Source organism: Etheostoma cragini, chromosome 12 (assembly GCF_013103735.1).
Source record: "Etheostoma cragini isolate CJK2018 chromosome 12, CSU_Ecrag_1.0, whole genome shotgun sequence".
Lineage (NCBI taxonomy): Eukaryota > Metazoa > Chordata > Actinopteri > Perciformes > Percidae > Etheostoma > Etheostoma cragini.
The window spans coordinates 8,312,934-8,332,229 of record NC_048418.1 but is presented as its reverse complement, the minus strand read 5'-3'; the positions used below and the strand labels follow the sequence as shown (position 1 = coordinate 8,332,229).

At 37.4% G+C, this 19,296-nt stretch overlaps 3 protein-coding genes across 3 annotated transcripts in view; all 3 read left to right on the top strand.

The window, feature by feature from the left end:
• The window catches only part of uck2b (uridine-cytidine kinase 2b), a 7,882-nt gene extending 6,488 nt beyond the window's left edge, over nt 1–1,394 (top strand). The window contains exon 7 of the mRNA XM_034887453.1: nt 50–1,394. Coding sequence (XP_034743344.1) covers nt 50–186 — 137 coding nt within the window. The 3' untranslated portion in view covers nt 187–1,394. The remainder of the gene's footprint in view (nt 1–49) is intronic.
• Nucleotides 1,395–1,790: 396 nt separating this feature from the next.
• On the top strand, nt 1,791–4,997 carry czib (CXXC motif containing zinc binding protein). The gene is made up of 8 exons (XM_034887464.1): nt 1,791–2,056; nt 2,155–2,238; nt 2,523–2,579; nt 2,867–2,948; nt 3,035–3,066; nt 3,848–3,925; nt 4,311–4,376; nt 4,691–4,997. The coding sequence occupies exons 1-8, from the start codon at nt 2,051–2,053 to the stop codon at nt 4,766–4,768; spliced, it is 483 nt and encodes a 160-aa protein (XP_034743355.1). The 5' UTR covers nt 1,791–2,050; the 3' UTR covers nt 4,769–4,997.
• Nucleotides 4,998–5,367: 370 nt separating this feature from the next.
• Nucleotides 5,368–19,296, top strand: part of scp2a (sterol carrier protein 2a) — an 18,910-nt gene continuing 4,981 nt past the window's right edge. The window contains exons 1-14 of the mRNA XM_034887428.1: nt 5,368–5,521; nt 6,490–6,547; nt 6,681–6,752; nt 8,456–8,587; nt 8,836–8,900; nt 9,499–9,625; nt 9,712–9,775; nt 9,884–9,970; nt 10,568–10,718; nt 12,542–12,689; nt 14,339–14,446; nt 15,797–15,950; nt 16,924–17,020; nt 18,282–18,411. Coding sequence (XP_034743319.1) covers nt 5,468–5,521; nt 6,490–6,547; nt 6,681–6,752; nt 8,456–8,587; nt 8,836–8,900; nt 9,499–9,625; nt 9,712–9,775; nt 9,884–9,970; nt 10,568–10,718; nt 12,542–12,689; nt 14,339–14,446; nt 15,797–15,950; nt 16,924–17,020; nt 18,282–18,411 — 1,447 coding nt within the window. The 5' untranslated portion in view covers nt 5,368–5,467. The remainder of the gene's footprint in view (nt 5,522–6,489; nt 6,548–6,680; nt 6,753–8,455; nt 8,588–8,835; nt 8,901–9,498; nt 9,626–9,711; nt 9,776–9,883; nt 9,971–10,567; nt 10,719–12,541; nt 12,690–14,338; nt 14,447–15,796; nt 15,951–16,923; nt 17,021–18,281; nt 18,412–19,296) is intronic.

The window sequence follows — 19,296 nt, the reverse complement described above, 5'->3', positions numbered from 1 at the left end:
TGTGTGTGTGTGTTCTTGTTACCATCTCTCTCTCCCTTGTTTTCTGCAGTGGCCATCAACTTGATAGTACAGCACATCCAAGACATTCTGAACGGCGGGCTAAGCAAGCGCCATAACGGCTGCATGAACGGCCACAGCACTCCACGTCAGCGGCGGACCTCGGAGTCCAGCAGCCGACCTCATTGACCTCGTCACACCTCTCTTCACGAGGGAGAGGGGTGTCGGGGTTACGCTGTAAATAATGCCTTTTGGCATCACTGTATTTAAGAGAAAAATGGAGATGCAAAAAGAATTGAAATGCCTTTTATTATTATTATGACTACTCTTGTTATTGGTTACTTTCAGTGTAACTGTTTAACTTGGGATTTAGTTTTTTTTGTTTGTCAGGAAGAGAAGCTCTTGTGATGAGACCATGGGTTAAAATTAACCCCATGCATTTCCCTCAAAGATTAAATTTTGTTATGTATCCCCTGCTGCTCCATTGACATTCATGCCGCTAATGAATAAAAGAGGGGAAACCTTTTTTCTTTTTTTTTTTGTAATGTCTGATGAAACTTGAACTCTAATGGTGAGGAAGTCTGATACATGTTTGGGTGGGTTCCAAATGAGAAGGATGTGGATTAGAAGATGAGTTGAAGAAACCAGCATTGCTCTCTGTATTTGTACTGACAATCTAGGGGAATGTTGCCAATCCTTTCATTGTTAGTTCCCTCGCTGTACTGTTTAGTGTAACGCATTACACTAGACATCGCTGTACTACAAACAATCCACGTAACTGACTCTGTATAATGTCTGCTGCTGCAACGCTCTACATGATTTTTTTGTACTGATTGTCAGGTACAGAATAATGTGACCACAAGCCAAATGAAGCCAAAGGCTGTACGGCTCAGCTGACTACTGTAATAACCCAGTCTAGTGTTTGTATTGTTACACTTTTGGGTGCATTTTACTTTCTAATGATGAATTACAGCACTGATAGGGTAATGACTCCCAATCAAAATTAATTCATACAAACACTCCTCTTTGAATAAGAATGAAATATCTCTGTGAGAGGGTTATGGAAATTTGGATCTACGTTTTAATTATATTCCCCATTTTAGAAAGTTTTGCTAGAATTCACATGGCAAAATCAGCAATGTTAAATAAGATTAAGCTATGACATGTGTACTCAGGTTCGTAATACCATTTTCGTTTGAAATGCCAGAAAAAGGTGTGAAGGGTGGTCAATGCCACAGCAATATTAGTTTTCCCAGGTATGTGGCCATTAATCACCAAGACCCACCAAAATGCCTCTGCAAAATTGCCTCAGGTTAACATGTACAATTAGTATCCACACCAGAAGCCAGTTTCCATTCTTTAATTTAAGGTTGCAATAAAAAAAAATGTTGAATCAATTTTGTATTCCGCTGTATTTGTTGTTTAGTGTATTGAATGGCTGATTTGTACCAGGAGATCTATTACTGCACTTATGACAATGAGACAGTTGCTTAATGGTTAATAAACTGATGCAGCTGAGTTTCTCTGTATGTTTGAAGACTGTGCTTATTTGTTTGTTGAGGATATGCTTTGATGAGATTTACATGCATGCATGTATCATTAGTGAATGCGAGCAAAGGTGGCTTCTTGCTGCCAATAAGTAGGCCATTGATTTTGCTGTATTGTGTCCATTAGAGAGCGCACGCAAATGGCTGTTGGAGTCATTCTTTAAAGTTTTGAAGGATATATAAACATTTATGTGAAGTAATTTTCCTGAATACTAAAAATAACTGGAAAAAATTGCCGAGCCGAACTTTTAGTTGTCATCAGCATGGGATGACATGGCCAACTGTATGTGGTATGAAATGACCAGTTAATATGTCAAGCACGATGCATGTGTCTCAATATTAATTTGCGGCTACATTATTACTAAAGCAAAGCCGTTTAGCAGAAAAAAAGACTGGGACCAAAGTTAACGCATCTATACACCTTGTTGGAAAACGTGGAACATGTAATGCACAGTAGGTGGAGACAGTGCTCCGTCTGGTCGTAAGTCGCCATTAAGAAGAAGAAGATGGGGGTACGGTTTTACCGCTGCATGTTTCTGATGTAAACAGTGAATACATTTGGCTAATTTAGCGTGAATATTAATCTCTCATTTTGTCATATGCATGACAGAAATTTGGGCTCCAGTTCAAAGCCACTCTTGAGAATGTAACTAATGTGAGACCACTGGGCAACGACTTCCGCTGGTTTCTGAAGGTATGATGGCTGCCGTGTTAGCATGCTAACGTTAGTTCACTTTTGTATATCTCATTTTTTTCTCAGTGTTCGAAATGGTCATTACTTTATCATGCTCGGTGTAAGAGGAAACGTACTAAACTAAATAAGTAAACCCGTTTAACGTTACACTGTGCATGTTAATCTTGTTAGCACACCGTTCACTATTCACCACTGCCCCTAGACAAAAAGTTAGTCTCCCATTTTTCACTCATCCACTCTTACTCAACCTAACAATGTTTTTGTTTATTGTTTCCTAAATGCAGCTTAAGTGTGGAAACTGTGGAGAGATCCCAGATAAATGGCAGTATGTAACCTTAGTGGTAAGTGGTGGGCATACCGTTTAGCACATTTTGCACACATTGTCACAAGGGTTCAAAATTAGCACCATCTACCAGACCAATGGTGGTAAAATGTTAAAGTGGCTGGTAGGGTTGCTTTACTCACCAGCCATAAGAACAATGTTAATCTCTTGAGTGGCTGGTGCAATTTGATTATTTACTAGCCATTTGGCAGGTGGACGAAAATTTATTTTGAACCCTGATTGTCACACACACTATCCATTTATACTGTACATTTAATACATTTTATTTTTTTAACGATTCCATAGGAGAGTGTGCCCCTAAAAGGAGGAAGAAGCAGTGCCAGCATGGTGCAGAAGTGTAAACTCTGTTCCAGGGAAAATTCAATTGGTAAGAGCTAACCTGCTTTTGACTCACTTTGTCTTTTACTGAGGTTAAAACTCTGGAAGTATAACATGTAAATGGTTTCCTTACAGATATCCTGGGAGACACAATCAAACCGTATAATGTAAGAAAACATCTTGTACTTGTACTGTGGTTACACGAAAACAGACTAGTGATGTGTTGGTTTCAGACAATACACTTATTTGTTCTATCAGTTCACTTGTCTTTTCATTTGCAGAACCACGCTTTTAGGCAGACACTTATGATTTAAATGCACTAAGCAACAACAGACTGATGTTAGTTTATGGTATTTTTTTAAGGAGAAAATTCTCAAGTTAAAGGATAAAAAGAGCTTTAGGAGGGGATCTAATTGGTCAGTATGATGAAGCAAGAAAACCTTTTTTGATGTACCAGGTGTACCTGGTACTTGATGGGCATGCCCTACCCGGTGATCTATCCGGACGCCAAGGCCTAAAATGCCCCCAAAAATAATCTTAAAAGGAGCACTTCGCCCTCAAAATGATTATTTGTAGATCAATTTGCTTACCCTGTTGTCTTGAATTCTTAAAGAAATATTAGTTTTTTCCTCGTATGCTTTCCCCGTGAACAAAAATCCCCACAACTAACAAAGTTCCTGATACATTGAAGTAATGGCTTCATATATTCATATATTCAAGACAGACTTGAAAAATTGTGAACCTGTTTTTGGGCAGTTTTTTGTTGGGTCTCTTCAGTTCTGAAAATAAAGCATTTAAAAAAGATAGTTAGAAATCCCTTTTAACAGATGCGGAAAGTTTGTCACATAGACCAACACAATGACAGTTTGTTGAGTGCAGCTCCCCCCCCCCAGCCATTAACAATGCGTTTCTCTCTCTGAATGGTGCTGTATATTTGCTGGGTTGAAGGCAGAGGACAGCGAAAGATTCAAGACGATGGTGCAGTTTGAGTGTCGAGGTCTGGAGCCCGTTGACTTCCAACCTCAAGTGAGACTCTTTGAACAGTTACAAGTTTTACAGCAGACATTTTAACTTTTTAGAGAAAAAATAAATGTAGTCATCATTTTATTATTTACACCTGCTCTTTTCCTTCAGTAACTTTGTCCGTATGTCTTCTGTGAAAACAGCCTAATAATTATAAGTAAACTGTTTGTTTTTTTACTGTTGAGAATTGGCCCACCAAACACAGTTGGAAAACAATTGTTGCATTCCACTTAGGGGTGGCCATATCTTGTAATATATATAGTAATTAGCATACAGATTTACTGGAGCAACTTATTGGCACACCTAAATTAGATGAAAGTAAATGAAATTAATTCATGTTATTTGATGCCCCAGTGCTAATGTGAATTTTCAATGTAACCCACTCAAGGCTGGCTTTGCTGCGCAAGGAACCGAGTCTGGAACACAGTTTCCTGAAATCAACCTTCAAGAAAAAGTAAGTTCAGGGGGGAACAGTTTGCATGTCAGTGTCAGTTTTTGTTTAGATTTTGTTGTTTGTCATTGCTCAACTTTTTAGAGAATAAGGATCTCAAAACAGAATTTCAACCTAGAATTCTGACCTGTTGGATATCATAAATTTGTGTTGAGTTGAATTCCAGTACTTATTTAGTAACAGGTTAATTTCTGCTTCAGTCAGGGATTTCTTAAATGTTCCCATAAATGTCTTTCAATAATCCCAACCGTGTTTACATGATTTGACAGTCTCCTGTATATCTGCAACTTGACAAACCCTTGTTTTGTAAATCGTAGGACTGGACGGACTATGATGAGAAAGTCAACGAGTCAGTGGGAATATATGAGGTCACACACCAGTTCATCAAGTGCTGATGTCATCATGGGATGATCGAGCCTCAGAGGGGATTAATGAACACTACAGCCAAACATCCTCTGGCCTCTTTGCTGGTATCAAGGATGCTTCAGATGCTGAGGTGGCGTGATTTGGTTGATGATGAACAGTAACAGGTTTAGACTATTTCCACAGGTTGTCCATAAACATCTTGGATAATCAAATGTTAAAAGCTATTTTCACTGCTTTAATAAAATTGAAAGGTGACAATTGAGGATTTTTATTTTACTTTATTTGCAAATTTGAGTGCCACTTTTAAATGGTTAATAGGAATTGTAGTAGTAACACACTATTGTAGCAAATCCAACCTGTGAGACAACAAAAAAGTCCAGAACAACGTCTTACTTATTACAGCTGTGGTTCCAAGAAACTGAAATCTCTTCAACACAACTGGACTGAGCAAAGACGTCCCATTTGACAACTATTGAATGAGGACTGTCGGTAGGACGGATCGTGTACCGACAAGGACCAACAGGAGCTGATAAAAAAGGCTTCTTTGTATTTCGTTAAACCAATCACAACCGTCCGCCCCATAATAATGGCGAGGGGGGCGGGACATCGTAAAATGACGCGGCGGAAGTCGTCATTCCATTGCTTTAGCTAGGGTAGGTGGATCCTGTCACTGCTACTGCTTTCAGCTCTGACTGTCTCTGTGGACCTGCTGCTGAAGAAAACCAACCATGGCACTGAACAGAAAGAGTAGGGTGTTTGTTATCGGCGTGGGCATGACAAAGGTAATATTGTTTAACATTTGTCTCAAGCCTCAAGACAAAATAAACAACCTTATGTAAGACTTGAGGCTAGGATAGTTGGCTAACTCCATAGTTGGCAGTCCATATAACAATGTTAAACATGTTCCTCTTAAAAATAAAAGTTTGTTTTGTTAGTTATCTAGCAGGGCCATGGTGTAGTGAACTGTTAACGTCCGTTAAGTTGGGCATTAATTGTGCTCAAATTGTGTAAAACAACTCCTAGATCTGTCACAACTCACCCTAACGTTACACATTGTAAACATTAGCTAGCTAAGTTAGACCAAACAATGAACATTGTTTCAGTTTGTTTTTTTAATTTTATTTTTATTTTCAAAAATGGTTGGTTAACTGCTCGACATACTTGGCTCTGTATCTCATGCCGACATGTGAGTCCATAGTTCATGGCCAACAGAGTAACAAACTGTGCTTTGGTTCATCACCTCAGCAGGCTGATAACATCATGAACTGTAGCTCCAGAGCTGTTTAATTTCATAGTTTCATAGATATTAAATATCTATGGTTTATTCCGTCAAGTATCATTGTTTCACAAGCAAGTTGCAAGTGTAAATGGCAAGATCCAGGCCTTTGAATGTTGACCATGCCCATCACAATTACATAACTCTTAAAGATATGTCCCTTTGACGTGTACATGTCAGGCTTTATCTTGGAAATGTACTTTCGTTGATCCAGACTAATTGATCGAAAAAGGAGCCTATTATTTCATTGACAATCAACTAATCATTGCAACTTAATTTGCAAGTCAAGGTCATCATAACATAAAGATACAGCTTGATCAAATACAATGGTTAAGGTTGGCAACAAAAAAGTTAAATGTTTAGTAATGCAAAACTGTTCTCATATATTGTTTCTGTACTTGAGAACAGTAAAATCCAATGTGAACATAAGCATGTTGTAAAGTCTGTCTCTCACTTTTCTGTATTTTCCTGCAGTTTGACAAGCCTGGAGCCCGAGGCGACTATGATTACCCTGACATGGCCAAGGAAGCAGGTGCCTATCTTTCTGAATATGGACATTGTTCAGTCAGTCAAAAGATACCATATGTGAATATCTGTGAAATCTTGTTTCTGGCTCTTGTTGCCAACAAAGTGTTTTATTACTCTATTTCTATATCTTATTTCAGGTCAGAAGGCACTAGCAGATGCAGGTGTCCCATATTCTGCCATTGAACAAGCTTGTGTAGGATACGTCTATGGTAAGATGTTGTTGCCTCACCCATGAGGAATTCTAAGTTAATGACAACAAAACTGTTGACGTGTCCACATGATACAAGCCTTAATTAGCTTTGTGGCAACTATTTTGGCAATGGCGTGAATGCAATGAACATTCAGTAATATCTCCCCCTACATCAGAATGTTGAGTTGTGCAGCCAGACCATACTCCAGCACTGACACACCGCTGAGGAGAAAGGTCTGGCAATGTAACAGTACGGAAATAGTAAATATTACCAACTTTATATCACAATGTACATACAGTGTACACTCCAACGACATTTTATGTAATTGAAACCTTGTGTTGTCTTCCCGCGACCATGCAACTTCTTGTCCTCCCGGCTTAACCCTTTTTTTAGAAGCTTTTTTCTTTGCTTTTTTTCACTACCACTATGCAGCTAGATTGGATCAGATAAGGTCGAGGTCAACAGTGAAGCTTTCTAGCAATGTTTCCATGCTGGCCGAGCCCCACTGGTGGCGGTCCATCTGTGGCTGCAGGACCTGGAGCTCACCGCCAGTGTTTGACTGTTAAAAAGTGTTAATATAATTAAAAGGTATTTATTTTGAAGCAGGCTGGCTGCCTGTTAGCTAATGTTAGCTTCCGCACTCTACCAAGGCAGCGCATATATGCTGGCGACAATGGTGTAATAATTCAGATGGACTCCCAAGACAAGACGGTGCTCACCCGACTGGCCAATAGGAGCGTGGCCCAGCACATGATATTATTTTCATTAAATTATTTTTTATTTAACGAGAGAAAAGTCCTGAAAAAAGAGGAAAAGATTGCATTAAGAGCATAGACGTTAATATAATATAATATAATATAATATAATATAATATAATATAATATAATATAATATATGCAGTCTATGATCGAGTGCAAAGACTTAGGTTTTGAGAGTGAAAAGAAAAACGTTTTGAGAGAAACATTTTTTTTTAAGGGGGGGGTTTGTTTTCACACTGATAGCAACAAATATATATTTGAGAGTTTAAAAAGTATTTTGAGATTTTTTTTCTCAAATAATTTTAAAGATATATATTTAAACTTTGTTTCAAATTTTTTGCTATCAGTCTGAGTACCTTTTCTCTCCAAAATCTTTTTCTTCTCTCAGATCATTTATTTTCTCGCAAGAAACAAATCTAGCTGCCTATACCTTCGTATTCACCACCAACATTAAGTTATTACCTCTAATTTAACAATATTTCATAATTCATGGTCAATAAGTCACATTTATAGGAAATTAAACTTTATTTTTTAGTATTATAAAAGCTGAAGTTATGAATTATTTTGAAAAATAGTTACAATTGAGTGGATGATCACAGGCTGTCAAAGTTAAGTCTGGATACTATTTAGAAACCATTTCTTTGTTTTTTTTCAAATGCTATAAAACTTTATAAAACACCCAAAATTGAATGAAAGTAGTGAACTAATCATTCATTTTACTTGTGAAGAGCGTTGTATGAAACTACCCGTGTTATTTTGGGGGCATTTTGCTTGAAAGAGAACCATATTTCTGATGTAGCAACTTTGAAACCGGGTCAAATTTGACCCGAGGACAACAAGAAGGTTAAGTCAAATGCTTCTGGTCATTTAAGAAAAACAATGTGTCTTTCATATTGTAATTATCTTGGTAAAAAAGTCAAATTAATAAGGAATAACATATTCTCCCCTTCCTTATTCCCTCAGGTGACTCCACCTGTGGGCAGAGGGCCATTTACCATAGCCTCGGCCTGACCGGGATCCCCATCATCAACGTCAACAACAACTGTTCCACAGGCTCCACTGCACTCTTCATGGCTCGCCAGCTCGTCCAGGGAGGTGAGTTGTGTGGGACACCGTAAAAGTGATAAGCCTAAAATCTAAATTCTATACTTTCAAAAAGGAGGCTGTAGAGAGCTCAGTGGGGTTTCAATGGATTCTAATAATGACACAGTTTCACAACAGAGAAAAGTATTGCATTGTCCATAGAAATTTCTCAAATGATTTCAGAAGATTAAACCCATTATCTATTATTTAACTTAGAAGGTAAAATCCGCTCTTTGACCAGTTCTCTTCACCTTTTGCAGGTCTTGCTGACTGTGTGCTTGCCCTCGGGTTTGAGAGGATGGAGAAGGGCTCTTTGTCCTCAAAGGTATAAAACTATACGCTGTGGGTTGATCGTACTGGATGTAGAGGAGGTGGACAAACACTTAACAATATCTTTCAAAACACTATACAGGTGTTGTTGATATTGTGTCCACCCCTTAGTTAGAATAGTTGGAAAAGAAGAAATATCAGCTGGGGTCTGCATTTGTCCTCAGAGAAATACACCTTATTGACAACCATTTAAAAACGTATTACAGTGGACATTACAACTTAGTGTGGCTGCACCCAGAAAAGTGATAAACAATGAACCTCTGTGCTCTTTTTAAAGGTTTTCATTAACAGCTGTTTGCTATTGAGTCAATTCCTATTGCAGGGGAGCAGAAGGGGTAGAGTAGATCGGGGGTAGAGATAATAATGAAGGTCTACTTTTGAAAAAGTAAACTTAAAACACAAGTAGGCTAAGCAGTTAATAAATATAAAAAATAAATTTCTTGTTTAGTTGTTACCAGAACATACAAAATATATCGGTATCTAATATCAACAAATACCACAGAACAGATCGTTCTCCACTTAAGTTGGCTTTCTTTTTTACGAGGGGAAAAACCAAGCAAGTAATTAAAATGTTATTTAAAACTTGTTTCTAGTATATGGACAGGACCAATCCTATGGACAAGCACATGGAGGTGATGATCAACCGCTACGGGATGGTGGCAGCTCCAGCAGCACCACAGATGTTTGGCAATGCTGGCAGAGAGCACATGGAGAAATACGGTACATGCTGGCTGTGTTTTAGATACAGAAATGTGATAGTGATGGTTGTATTTTGCATGGAGGTCATTAGTTTTAATCTCCTCCAGGCACTAAACCGGAACACTTTGCTAAAATTGCCTGGAAAAACCACAAGCATTCTACCAACAACCCGTAAGACAGAGTTAACTTTTAAAACAAATGATTACTTCTTTTAAAAAATCCTTGAATAATTATTTTATTGAAGTTTGTATGTGAATATGTGTGTCTACATGGATGCAGGTATTCCCAGTTCCAGGATGAGTACAGTTTGGAGCAGGTGATTAACTCCAGGAAGGTGTTTGACTTCCTTACTCTGCTGCAGTGTTGGTAAGAGCCTCAGTGATTTCCAGCCAGCGTCGTCTTTTGAAAGTAAATTGATAATTCTGCCTTGAGTTGAATATTTCAGGACAGAAGCTAACAAGCAGCATTCTTTCTATTTGATCAAAGTGCAGACTTATTGATCATAACTGCTAGGACTGTGCCGAAAGTCATTTCTTTGTTTTTTACATTCAAAGCTACATTTGAAAACCTGAATAGAAGCTTTTAATCGGTAAAAAAAAAAATTACATTGAACACATCTCTAGCAATTAAGATCAAATAGAAAGAACTTTTTCTCATGTTTTATTTAGAAAACCTTTACCACAATTAATAATTAATTTGAAAACCTTGAATAAGTTAGATTAAAAAAAAAAATCAATTTCATCTATTTTTTTAATGATTACTATTATCATTTACTATAATGGTGCCAAGAGCCAAAATATATGTTTTTTTAATTTATTTATTTAAATTTAATTTATGGGGCTGATAAATTGAAAATTCAAACGTCAGCTTATGAATGAAGCTTTGAACTATTCCGTACAGCCCTAATATGTGCTTCAGTTCCTAACACCATGTCATGTAGGCTTGTCCTGCTTTTTTTTCCAGCCCTACATCAGATGGTGCCGGAGCAGCAGTTTTGGCCAGCGAGGCTTTTGTCAGGAAACACCATCTGGAGAACCAGGCAGTGGAGATTGTGGCCCAGGAGATGGTGACTGACCTTGCCTCCACGTTTGAAGAAAACAGCTGCATTAAGATGGTAAGAATTTGTCATTTACAAAGTTTGTCTTGTGACAAGCAAACTGTGTTTACACCATTCTCCCCTTTTCTGGATCTACATATAATAAAATATTTGAAGTTTAATTGTACTTTGTTTGGGGAGAAGACTTGTAGCTACGTTACAGCCAACAATAGGGAAAGCTATGTAAGAAAACACACTGTGATTGCTGAACTACACCAGTTAGTACTACTCCCTAACGCAAACTTGCAATCTGTTTTGCATTAAGAAACATAATTTGCGCCATACAGACCTTGAGTGTTGATAAATGAAAAAATGATAGCCCTAGCTGAAACAAATGGAGAATAAGTCCTTGATTCCTGCTATTCACGAAGATAGCGGCTCTCTATTATTCAAACCAATTCAAATAAAGTTGACACTTTTTATTACAGGGCCTTAAAAACTCTTGAATTTGCTGATTTAAATGATGATTTAAATCATTTTAAACAGGTCGTAATTTTCCTTCATCCATACAATGCTACCTCATTATGCTCATTTTTTTTTTTCAAATTCGCTGGGGTTGTAGTTTGTTCTTTTGCTAGTCTAATATAATTTGCTGCATTAAAACTACAAATGAAACAAACATGTAACTTAAATTGCAGCCAGTCAGATTTTGTGTTATTGGTGAGAGTCTCTTTAGAATTTTCCCATAAACATGAAACCAATTTTATTCTTCAGATATGGTGAAGTGCAAGTTTTGGATAAAACTAGGGGTTGGTTGATTTAGTGATAAAGGTCTTAAATTTCTTTCATAATGGTTTTTGAAAGATCTTAAAAAGTCTTAAATCTGACTTGGTGAAACATGCAAAAACCCTGTAATGCTCTAACTCTAAATAGTCCTTGGAGTTGATGTTTTGTTTCAATACCAATATATCTATTAAAAGAAACATAGACAGAATATTTAGAAAGAGGCGTTTCAGTGTCCGAGATAAAGGGCTGCAATCAAGATGTTGGCTTTTAGTAAAGCACCTGGGGAGTACTGTTACAGCATTGGGGTTTTATCAATGTTTTCAAGATGTCCTGATCCCCTTCCTCCTTTTCATTTATAATGAGATTGTTGTTGATCTAACAGAGCCACACAGAATGACTGTTGTTCTGCTGTGATGTCCCCTGTTGCCAAACCAGGCAAAGGCTATTTGCACTTTTTTTCCACAAAGTCACTTTACGTCTTGAGAGTGGTTTCATCTTGAATCCATGTAGATTGAAGAAGTGTTTTTTATGGGCATATAAGGAGACAACAATATGAAGGCTAGTAGTTAGGGCTGGTTGGAGCAAAATATCATTGCAGAAAATAACAAATCCATTTTGTTTGGCTGTTTGTGGTACCACCCTAAATGTAATAGAATATTAATAACCCCTTAATTCATGTAATATAGCCAAATAAATTAATATATATCTTCCTATTTCTAGCAATATCTTCTTGTCCAATATGTAAGAATAATTATTTAAAGCTGAAGGGAAACTGAGATTTAATAGGGTTTGGCAGCAGCAAAATATTTGGGTCATTTTTTTTTCTGATGGCAATTCTATGGAAGTTGATAAACTAAAATATGCAGTGAAACTTGAATTTAAAAAACAACAATCTGTTAACAAATTCTTTGTTAAGAACATCACAATATCAACATATCCCATTATGAAAATGGAAGCTATATAGTGTAAAAACAAGGTTGGCTTGTTTTTATATGTATCAGCTGTAGATGTACGCCTTCTAACAGTATTAAGCGTTGGGACCTAACAAGATAACCTTACTATGATACATTTGTTTGCTTTAATGAGCATCCCGTTGTTGTTGTTTTGCTATTCAGGTGGGATATGACATGTCTCAGTCGGCTGCAAAAAAGTGTTATGAAGCTGCAGGTCTGAAGCCCAGTGATGTTGATGTGGTCGAGCTGCATGACTGCTTCTCAGCCAATGAGCTCATCACCTATGAGGCTCTGGGGCTGTGTCCACAGGGTAAGACTGCAGGTCTTCAAATCCTACTTTATCCCCAAGCTATTTTAAAACTTGGCTGTTAGAGCAGGTTATGGAGACAATTTCGACTGTCCTTCTTCCACCTGAATTTAAGTTTCTACTTTCAGGAGAAGATACTGAAAAGAACCGGATTAGGAATGTCCGTATTGATTTTTTTTTTTTAATGTATTTTTTTGTATTTTTAAATATTTTTTATAATAGGTAACTGCAGATATTCAAATTTAAGATTTTCCTATAGGGATGCTGAGCTGAGTGTGAACCAATAATGTTTAGAGGAGCCCCTAATTTCAACATTTTTGCTCTGAGGACAAGAACTTACAACTTTTTTTTTTCCCTGTAGAGGCATATTTCCCCCCCCAAGGCAGATAGAATAAATAACAATAAAATATGACAAAATTAATACATATGCCACGTGCCATCTTCAATCTGTCATCATAACGAAATCGTCAACTTTAGAAACATAGCCATCATTAAATACATCATCATCATCATCATCATAAACAACATCAGCAACACAAACCACATCATCTCATCCTATCACTACACTACACACTTCAAGTGAGTAGTCTTAGGAGTCACTACCTCGTTCCCTGGCTTGTGGTCAGAAGTTCAGAAGGGAAATGGCCAAAAACAGACGTGATCTAGAAATGCCACAGATATACTAAACAATACAGGCATGACAGGACTGTTGTACATGCAGAAACTAAGGGTATCTCCCCCAAAAGGGATTCAGAACTACTTAAAAATGACATCTGTTAAAAGCCTGTTTCCACAATAAACAAGGGATATAAAAAAAAAACTCTCATATTGTTTGGTCAGCTTTATTGACAATAATAAATGAGTGATCACATGGGGAGTTGGAGCCAACAGAAAGTTGGCCTCTAAATGTTGCTGCTACACAGAAGCACCCAACCACTTAAAAGGCTGACGGCTTCATCAGTGTGGAACAGCTCAGTTTTCCTTATTGCACTACAATCCAAGCGTGACCAATACATCCACTCTGGAGATCATTTTAAAACACTTTGTAGTCTGAGATGGAACATTCTGATTTCATGTATGAGTGACTGAAACTATAATTACATTTAGATATTTTCACACTTACCAAGAATGTGTCAGGCATGAAGAATATTTTTTTAGTATTTTTTTTATTATTTGGTTAACATTCATCAGCTCATATTAGTATGATATGTTAATTGTCCTTACATGGTGCCTTCCTGGGGTCTACGGATATAGATAGAAGACATACTTTTCAGTGTTGCATTTTACATAACAAACATCAGACCAACTTCATAGTATTTGTAGCATTTCCTATTTATTTGTAGGAACTTATTTTTTGAATATCCTTTCTTATATCTTCCTTACAAAATAGACATACAAATAAATTCTGCTGAAAACTGTTGCTTTAAGTTATTTTCTTTTATGTCTTCACTTGTAAATGTTTTCATTTATCCTTTAAGTGACTTTTATGAATCACATTTAATAAAAAATGTGCTACCATACAAACAAAGCCATGTTTTTTGATAATACCATGCATGTACTGATAATATCAAATAATGATGTGCTTAATATTGTACTGTAGATTTCACTGTGTACTGTGTGTGATCTTCCTGTGTGTTTCACAACCTCTGCAGGTAAAGCAGGAGAGATGATTGACAGAGGGGACAACACATATGGAGGCAAGTTTGTTGTCAACCCCAGTGGTGGTCTCATCTCTAAAGGACATCCTCTGGGCGCCACAGGTAGGCCGAGCCTCTTGATGAAAGGCTCTATAAATTTATTGTCATGTGCACACTGGTGTATATCTTTAAACATTGCCAAACAACCTCCACAATGGCCACTAGGTGGCGTATGTCACCTCATGTATTTCACTGAGACAAGTCCTCAGCTTAGAGCGCTGGAGAATGTGAAAGAAACACTACAAAGAGGATTTTGCTCTTATGTCAATTAGTTTATTGGGATAATGGACAAATGCAAAAACTGATTAAGCAGATTGGAAGAAATACTTAACTATAATGTTAACGCAAGTGCTGTCCCTGCTAAGATTAAGAAGTTTCCAGATCAGGAGTCAATTTGTCACCCCTCTCAGTGAAGATATTGTGTTTATCACTTGCATCATTCTTTAGCGTCTGGAGGCCGAGACGTATGTTGAGATTGTAGCCATACTCAGTTTTGGGAGTTTTTAAGGGTCATCCCCTAGAAAAAAGTATTGACTGCAACTCAATATGTATGAGTTAAAACTGCATTTTCTCTTCTCAACATCTTTGTAGACATTTTGAAATTAGAGCAACAAAGATAACTATTTTGCTGTGGCATTAGCATGAGTTCTCTGTCACTGGCGGCTTGACATACAGTATACAGTAAGAACATAATATTTTGTTACAACTGTATCAAATGACTATACAGTATGTAATGTAAAAGGGGTAGCTCAGAGTGATGATCACCTAACTTTACAGTTGCCCTTAGCTCTACAAAGTGTTTTAGCTTCTTTCATTCTGAAAATTTACCATTTTGGTTAACTCTCACACCTATCATCAACATTTTTTCCAGCAGCAAAAGGCAGCTGTTTTAGCAGAAAAGCTCAAATTTATGCTAACCGGCTGCACCAAATATCAGACAGACAAAGTTAGCGACTAGCTGGTGAACGTGGTGGGGCATTTAGCAGCTCAAGAAACTGACTCTTTTCTCAGGAGTTGGTGGAGACCAAAAAGAGAGCTAAAAGAAGTTTGAAATGTTGGCTCAAATTTATTAGGTGACTATTAACACCACTCGAAATGAATGTTGCACTCTGTCTGTCAGCTTGTTTCTGCGGCCCCCAAATAACAAAAAAATCACCAAATGCAGATTTTAGAGTGTTAAAAAACATTGTGTGTTGTGAAATAGAAAAATTGAGGGGCTTTTTGTTATTGATAATGATACCTGAACCTTTTCACTTTGTCTTCCTCACTTTATTTAATGCTTCAACCTTTTACAGCTTCATCAGCCATAAATTACATTGCCAGAAACTCACGCCACCCAAATACAACATCCTCCTCTACAAGTCTCCTCACCCTCATTTTTTTTACTTCTCTATCCATCCTTGTACCTCTTAGGTCTGGCCCAGTGTGCAGAGCTGTGCTGGCAGCTCCGAGGGCAGGCAGACAGGAGACAGGTCCCAGGGGCAAAAGTGGCCCTGCAACACAACATTGGCTTAGGAGGAGCCGTGGTTGTCACTCTCTACAAGTTGGGATTCCCTCAGGAGGCCAGGTTAGGAAGTACTTACAAACTACTTGTTTCTAGTTCCCTTATATACTTTGTGCAGCATATAGTTAATAAGTGATCATTGTTCTCAGGCTCTAAAATGCACGTAAGCTACTTCTGACTAACACGCCAGAGGAATAAGATAAGTTTCTACATTTTACTTAGGGTGGCCATTACCGATACAAATATTTGGTTGTTTAAAAATCCGATATTCTCATGTGTATCGGCCGAGATATATATATATATTTTTTTTTTAAATCTAACGCATAACAAAACCAACGGATTTCTCTAACATTACTTATTTGTAGTTATATATGAGTTCTCACTAAAATAATATAAGAATTTGTTTTACTAACAGAACAGAGGAACATCCAAATATTTTAAAGTTCTGATAAATAAAATAGATATGAAGATCAAGATATTAAAACTAATTCATGTGAACAAAAATAATAACAAAAAAAAATCAGTGTTGCCAAAAGGGACTTTGTAGAGTGCCGTCTGGTGAAATAACGCTGCAACGCCAACACTCATAAAATGGTTATTGACAGTCCGTTCTATTTGTTTGTTGACAGTCCGTTTCATTTATTTGTCATTATAAAGGATTCTGATGAATTAAAAATTAAAAGATCTATATATATATCTCTACATCAAATATTGTTTTTGTTTTATCGGCCATTATAAATGCTGATACTGAGGCCTAATTATCGGCCCATATATCGGTCTGTCTCTAATTTTACTATTACAGTTTTTCTCTTCATTATTTAGCCTCGTTGTGTAGATACATTACAATGCTATGCTTTGTTTACTTATTTTATTTGACCACATAAAAGATTGCATATACGATCCAGAAAATGAAAAAAGAAGAATTGCGATGGGACAGGTTAAGAAGCCTTGTGCTTATTACATTGCTTTATACGGCTAAAGTACTTTTCTGTTTATTGTGTACTTTGTATCTAGCTGTTCTTTCTGCTTCCCACAGTTCCCACATAGGTGCAGTTCCCACCAGCTCATTTGACGGTCTTGATGGGTTTAAAGCTTACCCTGTCTTCAAAGAGATAGAAAAACGTCTACAGGAGGTACACTGTCACAGAAACGTCCCACTAACACCTTAATCTAGCTACTCTGTTTGATCCTGTGGAAACGGTTTTGCATCTAATTAAATGCATCCATAGATTTATTTACGTTCCACTTTCTTCTTTTTAGTGGAATGCTCATTCCATTATGCAAATGTCACCATAAAACAACGACAACAAGAAGACGAAAACATACTTTATTAATCCAAAAGGGGAAATTATTTGTTTTTTACAATGTTAGTAAACACAATAGATGTAATTTTTGTTTACCAACCTTTTCACAGATTATTTCATATATAGCATTAGGCCTGCAGTTACCGACATGAACAGAAATCTGATCCCATGAAACTCTTACCGCATGCATTAGTTTTTTCATTTAAAGTGAATTAGTGAAAAGTCCCTCGTCCTGATTATGTGATGCTTTATCTCTTCTTTTGATTGTGCAGTATAGAGCTGTGGTGAATTGCAGATGTACCATATGTTTACATGACAGGGAATGGCTTATCTTTACCTTTTGAAGTTACTAGTACACTGTTAGGGTTGTACTGTACTTTGAAATATTGGGAAAATGCCATGCATTCAGATGCTGCTTCAGTGTTTTATGGCCTTTATTAAGAGATGGATGCAGCTTGTGCAAAAAGCCAGTTTATCCACCTTTTTATATTGAATCTTTTCCCCCATGGAGTAAGGTGAATCAGAGCAACCTCTTGTTGAACTTGAACACCCCAATGTCATCACCATCCACCCAGACAAAAATTAAGATTGATGAAATAGTAACTTCAATTTTCAAGACCATTTATAAACCATAATAAAACCCAACCAAAAACTAAATAAACATGTATAAATAACACCATGAGCCCATCATTCACGTCTCTCCCCAGCACAAAGCTTCTTGGGAGCTCTCCATAAAACTCCAGTTTCTCCATTTCCTAGCATAGACATCCAATCAGGCAAACTGTTTATGGCTTTAACTGTTTATAGCCCCCCCCCCTAGTCATCTCACACGGATTGACGGCACCCCCTCATTCTTCCATGCTTCAGCTTCAATTTTCTCAAAGGCAGGATACTCAGGCCTCGGTTTACACCTAGCGCCAGGTCTAGGCTATGGAGGTCCATAGGCAGGCTGGGGGAACTGATATTAATGTTAAAAAAAATAACATACTGTGAAATGTTCATGCCATGGGACCTTTTAATCTATATTTTTCAAGTGGTGTTGTCTACAACTATTTTATGTCAACTCAAAAACCTTCTGCACTCACTACAGGAAGGAGAGCAGCTTGTCAAGAAGATTGGTGGAGTGTTTGCCTTTGTAGTAAAGGATGGACCAGATGGGAAAGAGGCGACCTGGGTCGTGGATGTGAAAAATGGCAAAGGTTCTGTCACAAGTGATCCAGGTGTGTATCTCAACAGAGGACCAATAACATTTATTTTGGTTTCAGCAGCGTGATTTTTACAATCATTTCCATCCTATTTAATGTCCCTAAAAGAGATAAGGGATTCTCAGAAATCTTGCTTTTAATATACAATGAATTCATATAGCACAATTCTCCGGCTGTCAAACTGACATTTCTGTTAAAACATGTAATTTCTACACAGTAAGACTTCTTTCCCTCCACCCATTTCCACACACTTAAAGGTCCAGTGTGCAACACGTTTAGTTGTTCATTATCAAAATTGGTGTTGCCCGTTCACAAACTTGTCCTTTTTCTTGAATATTTACTACCACCTTTAATTTATGAGGAAATGTACATTTGCAACAGTAGGCTAATTCACAAGGGTGCTATTTTATGTGTGACCTAATATTGCGCATCTTTTCATGTGAGCTGCAAGAGTTATGTTTGTTTATTGAATGAGTTATTCAGTGCAAATATAACCGAGAATGTAGTTCAATCTCAGCAATGATGATGTGTGTATATATATATATATATATATATATATATATATATATATATATTTCCCATTATGATTGCTGGCGTCTCTTCCTTAGTTCCTTCAGAATTTTGGGCGTGTAAACAACAGTCCTGTTGCATTGTGCGTAACTTGCGGTTACAAAAAAAACGACCAAAGTAAGAATCCATCCATCCATCCATCCATCTTCGTCCGCTTATCCGGTGTCGGGTCGTGGAGGCTGCAGCTCCAGCAGGGGACCCCCCATTTTTCCTTTCCCGAGCCACATTAACCAGCTCCGACTGGGGTATCCCTCCACCTACAGTGGGTACGGAAAGTATTCAGACCCCTTTAAATTTTTCACTCTTTGTTTCATTGCAGCCTTTTTCCAA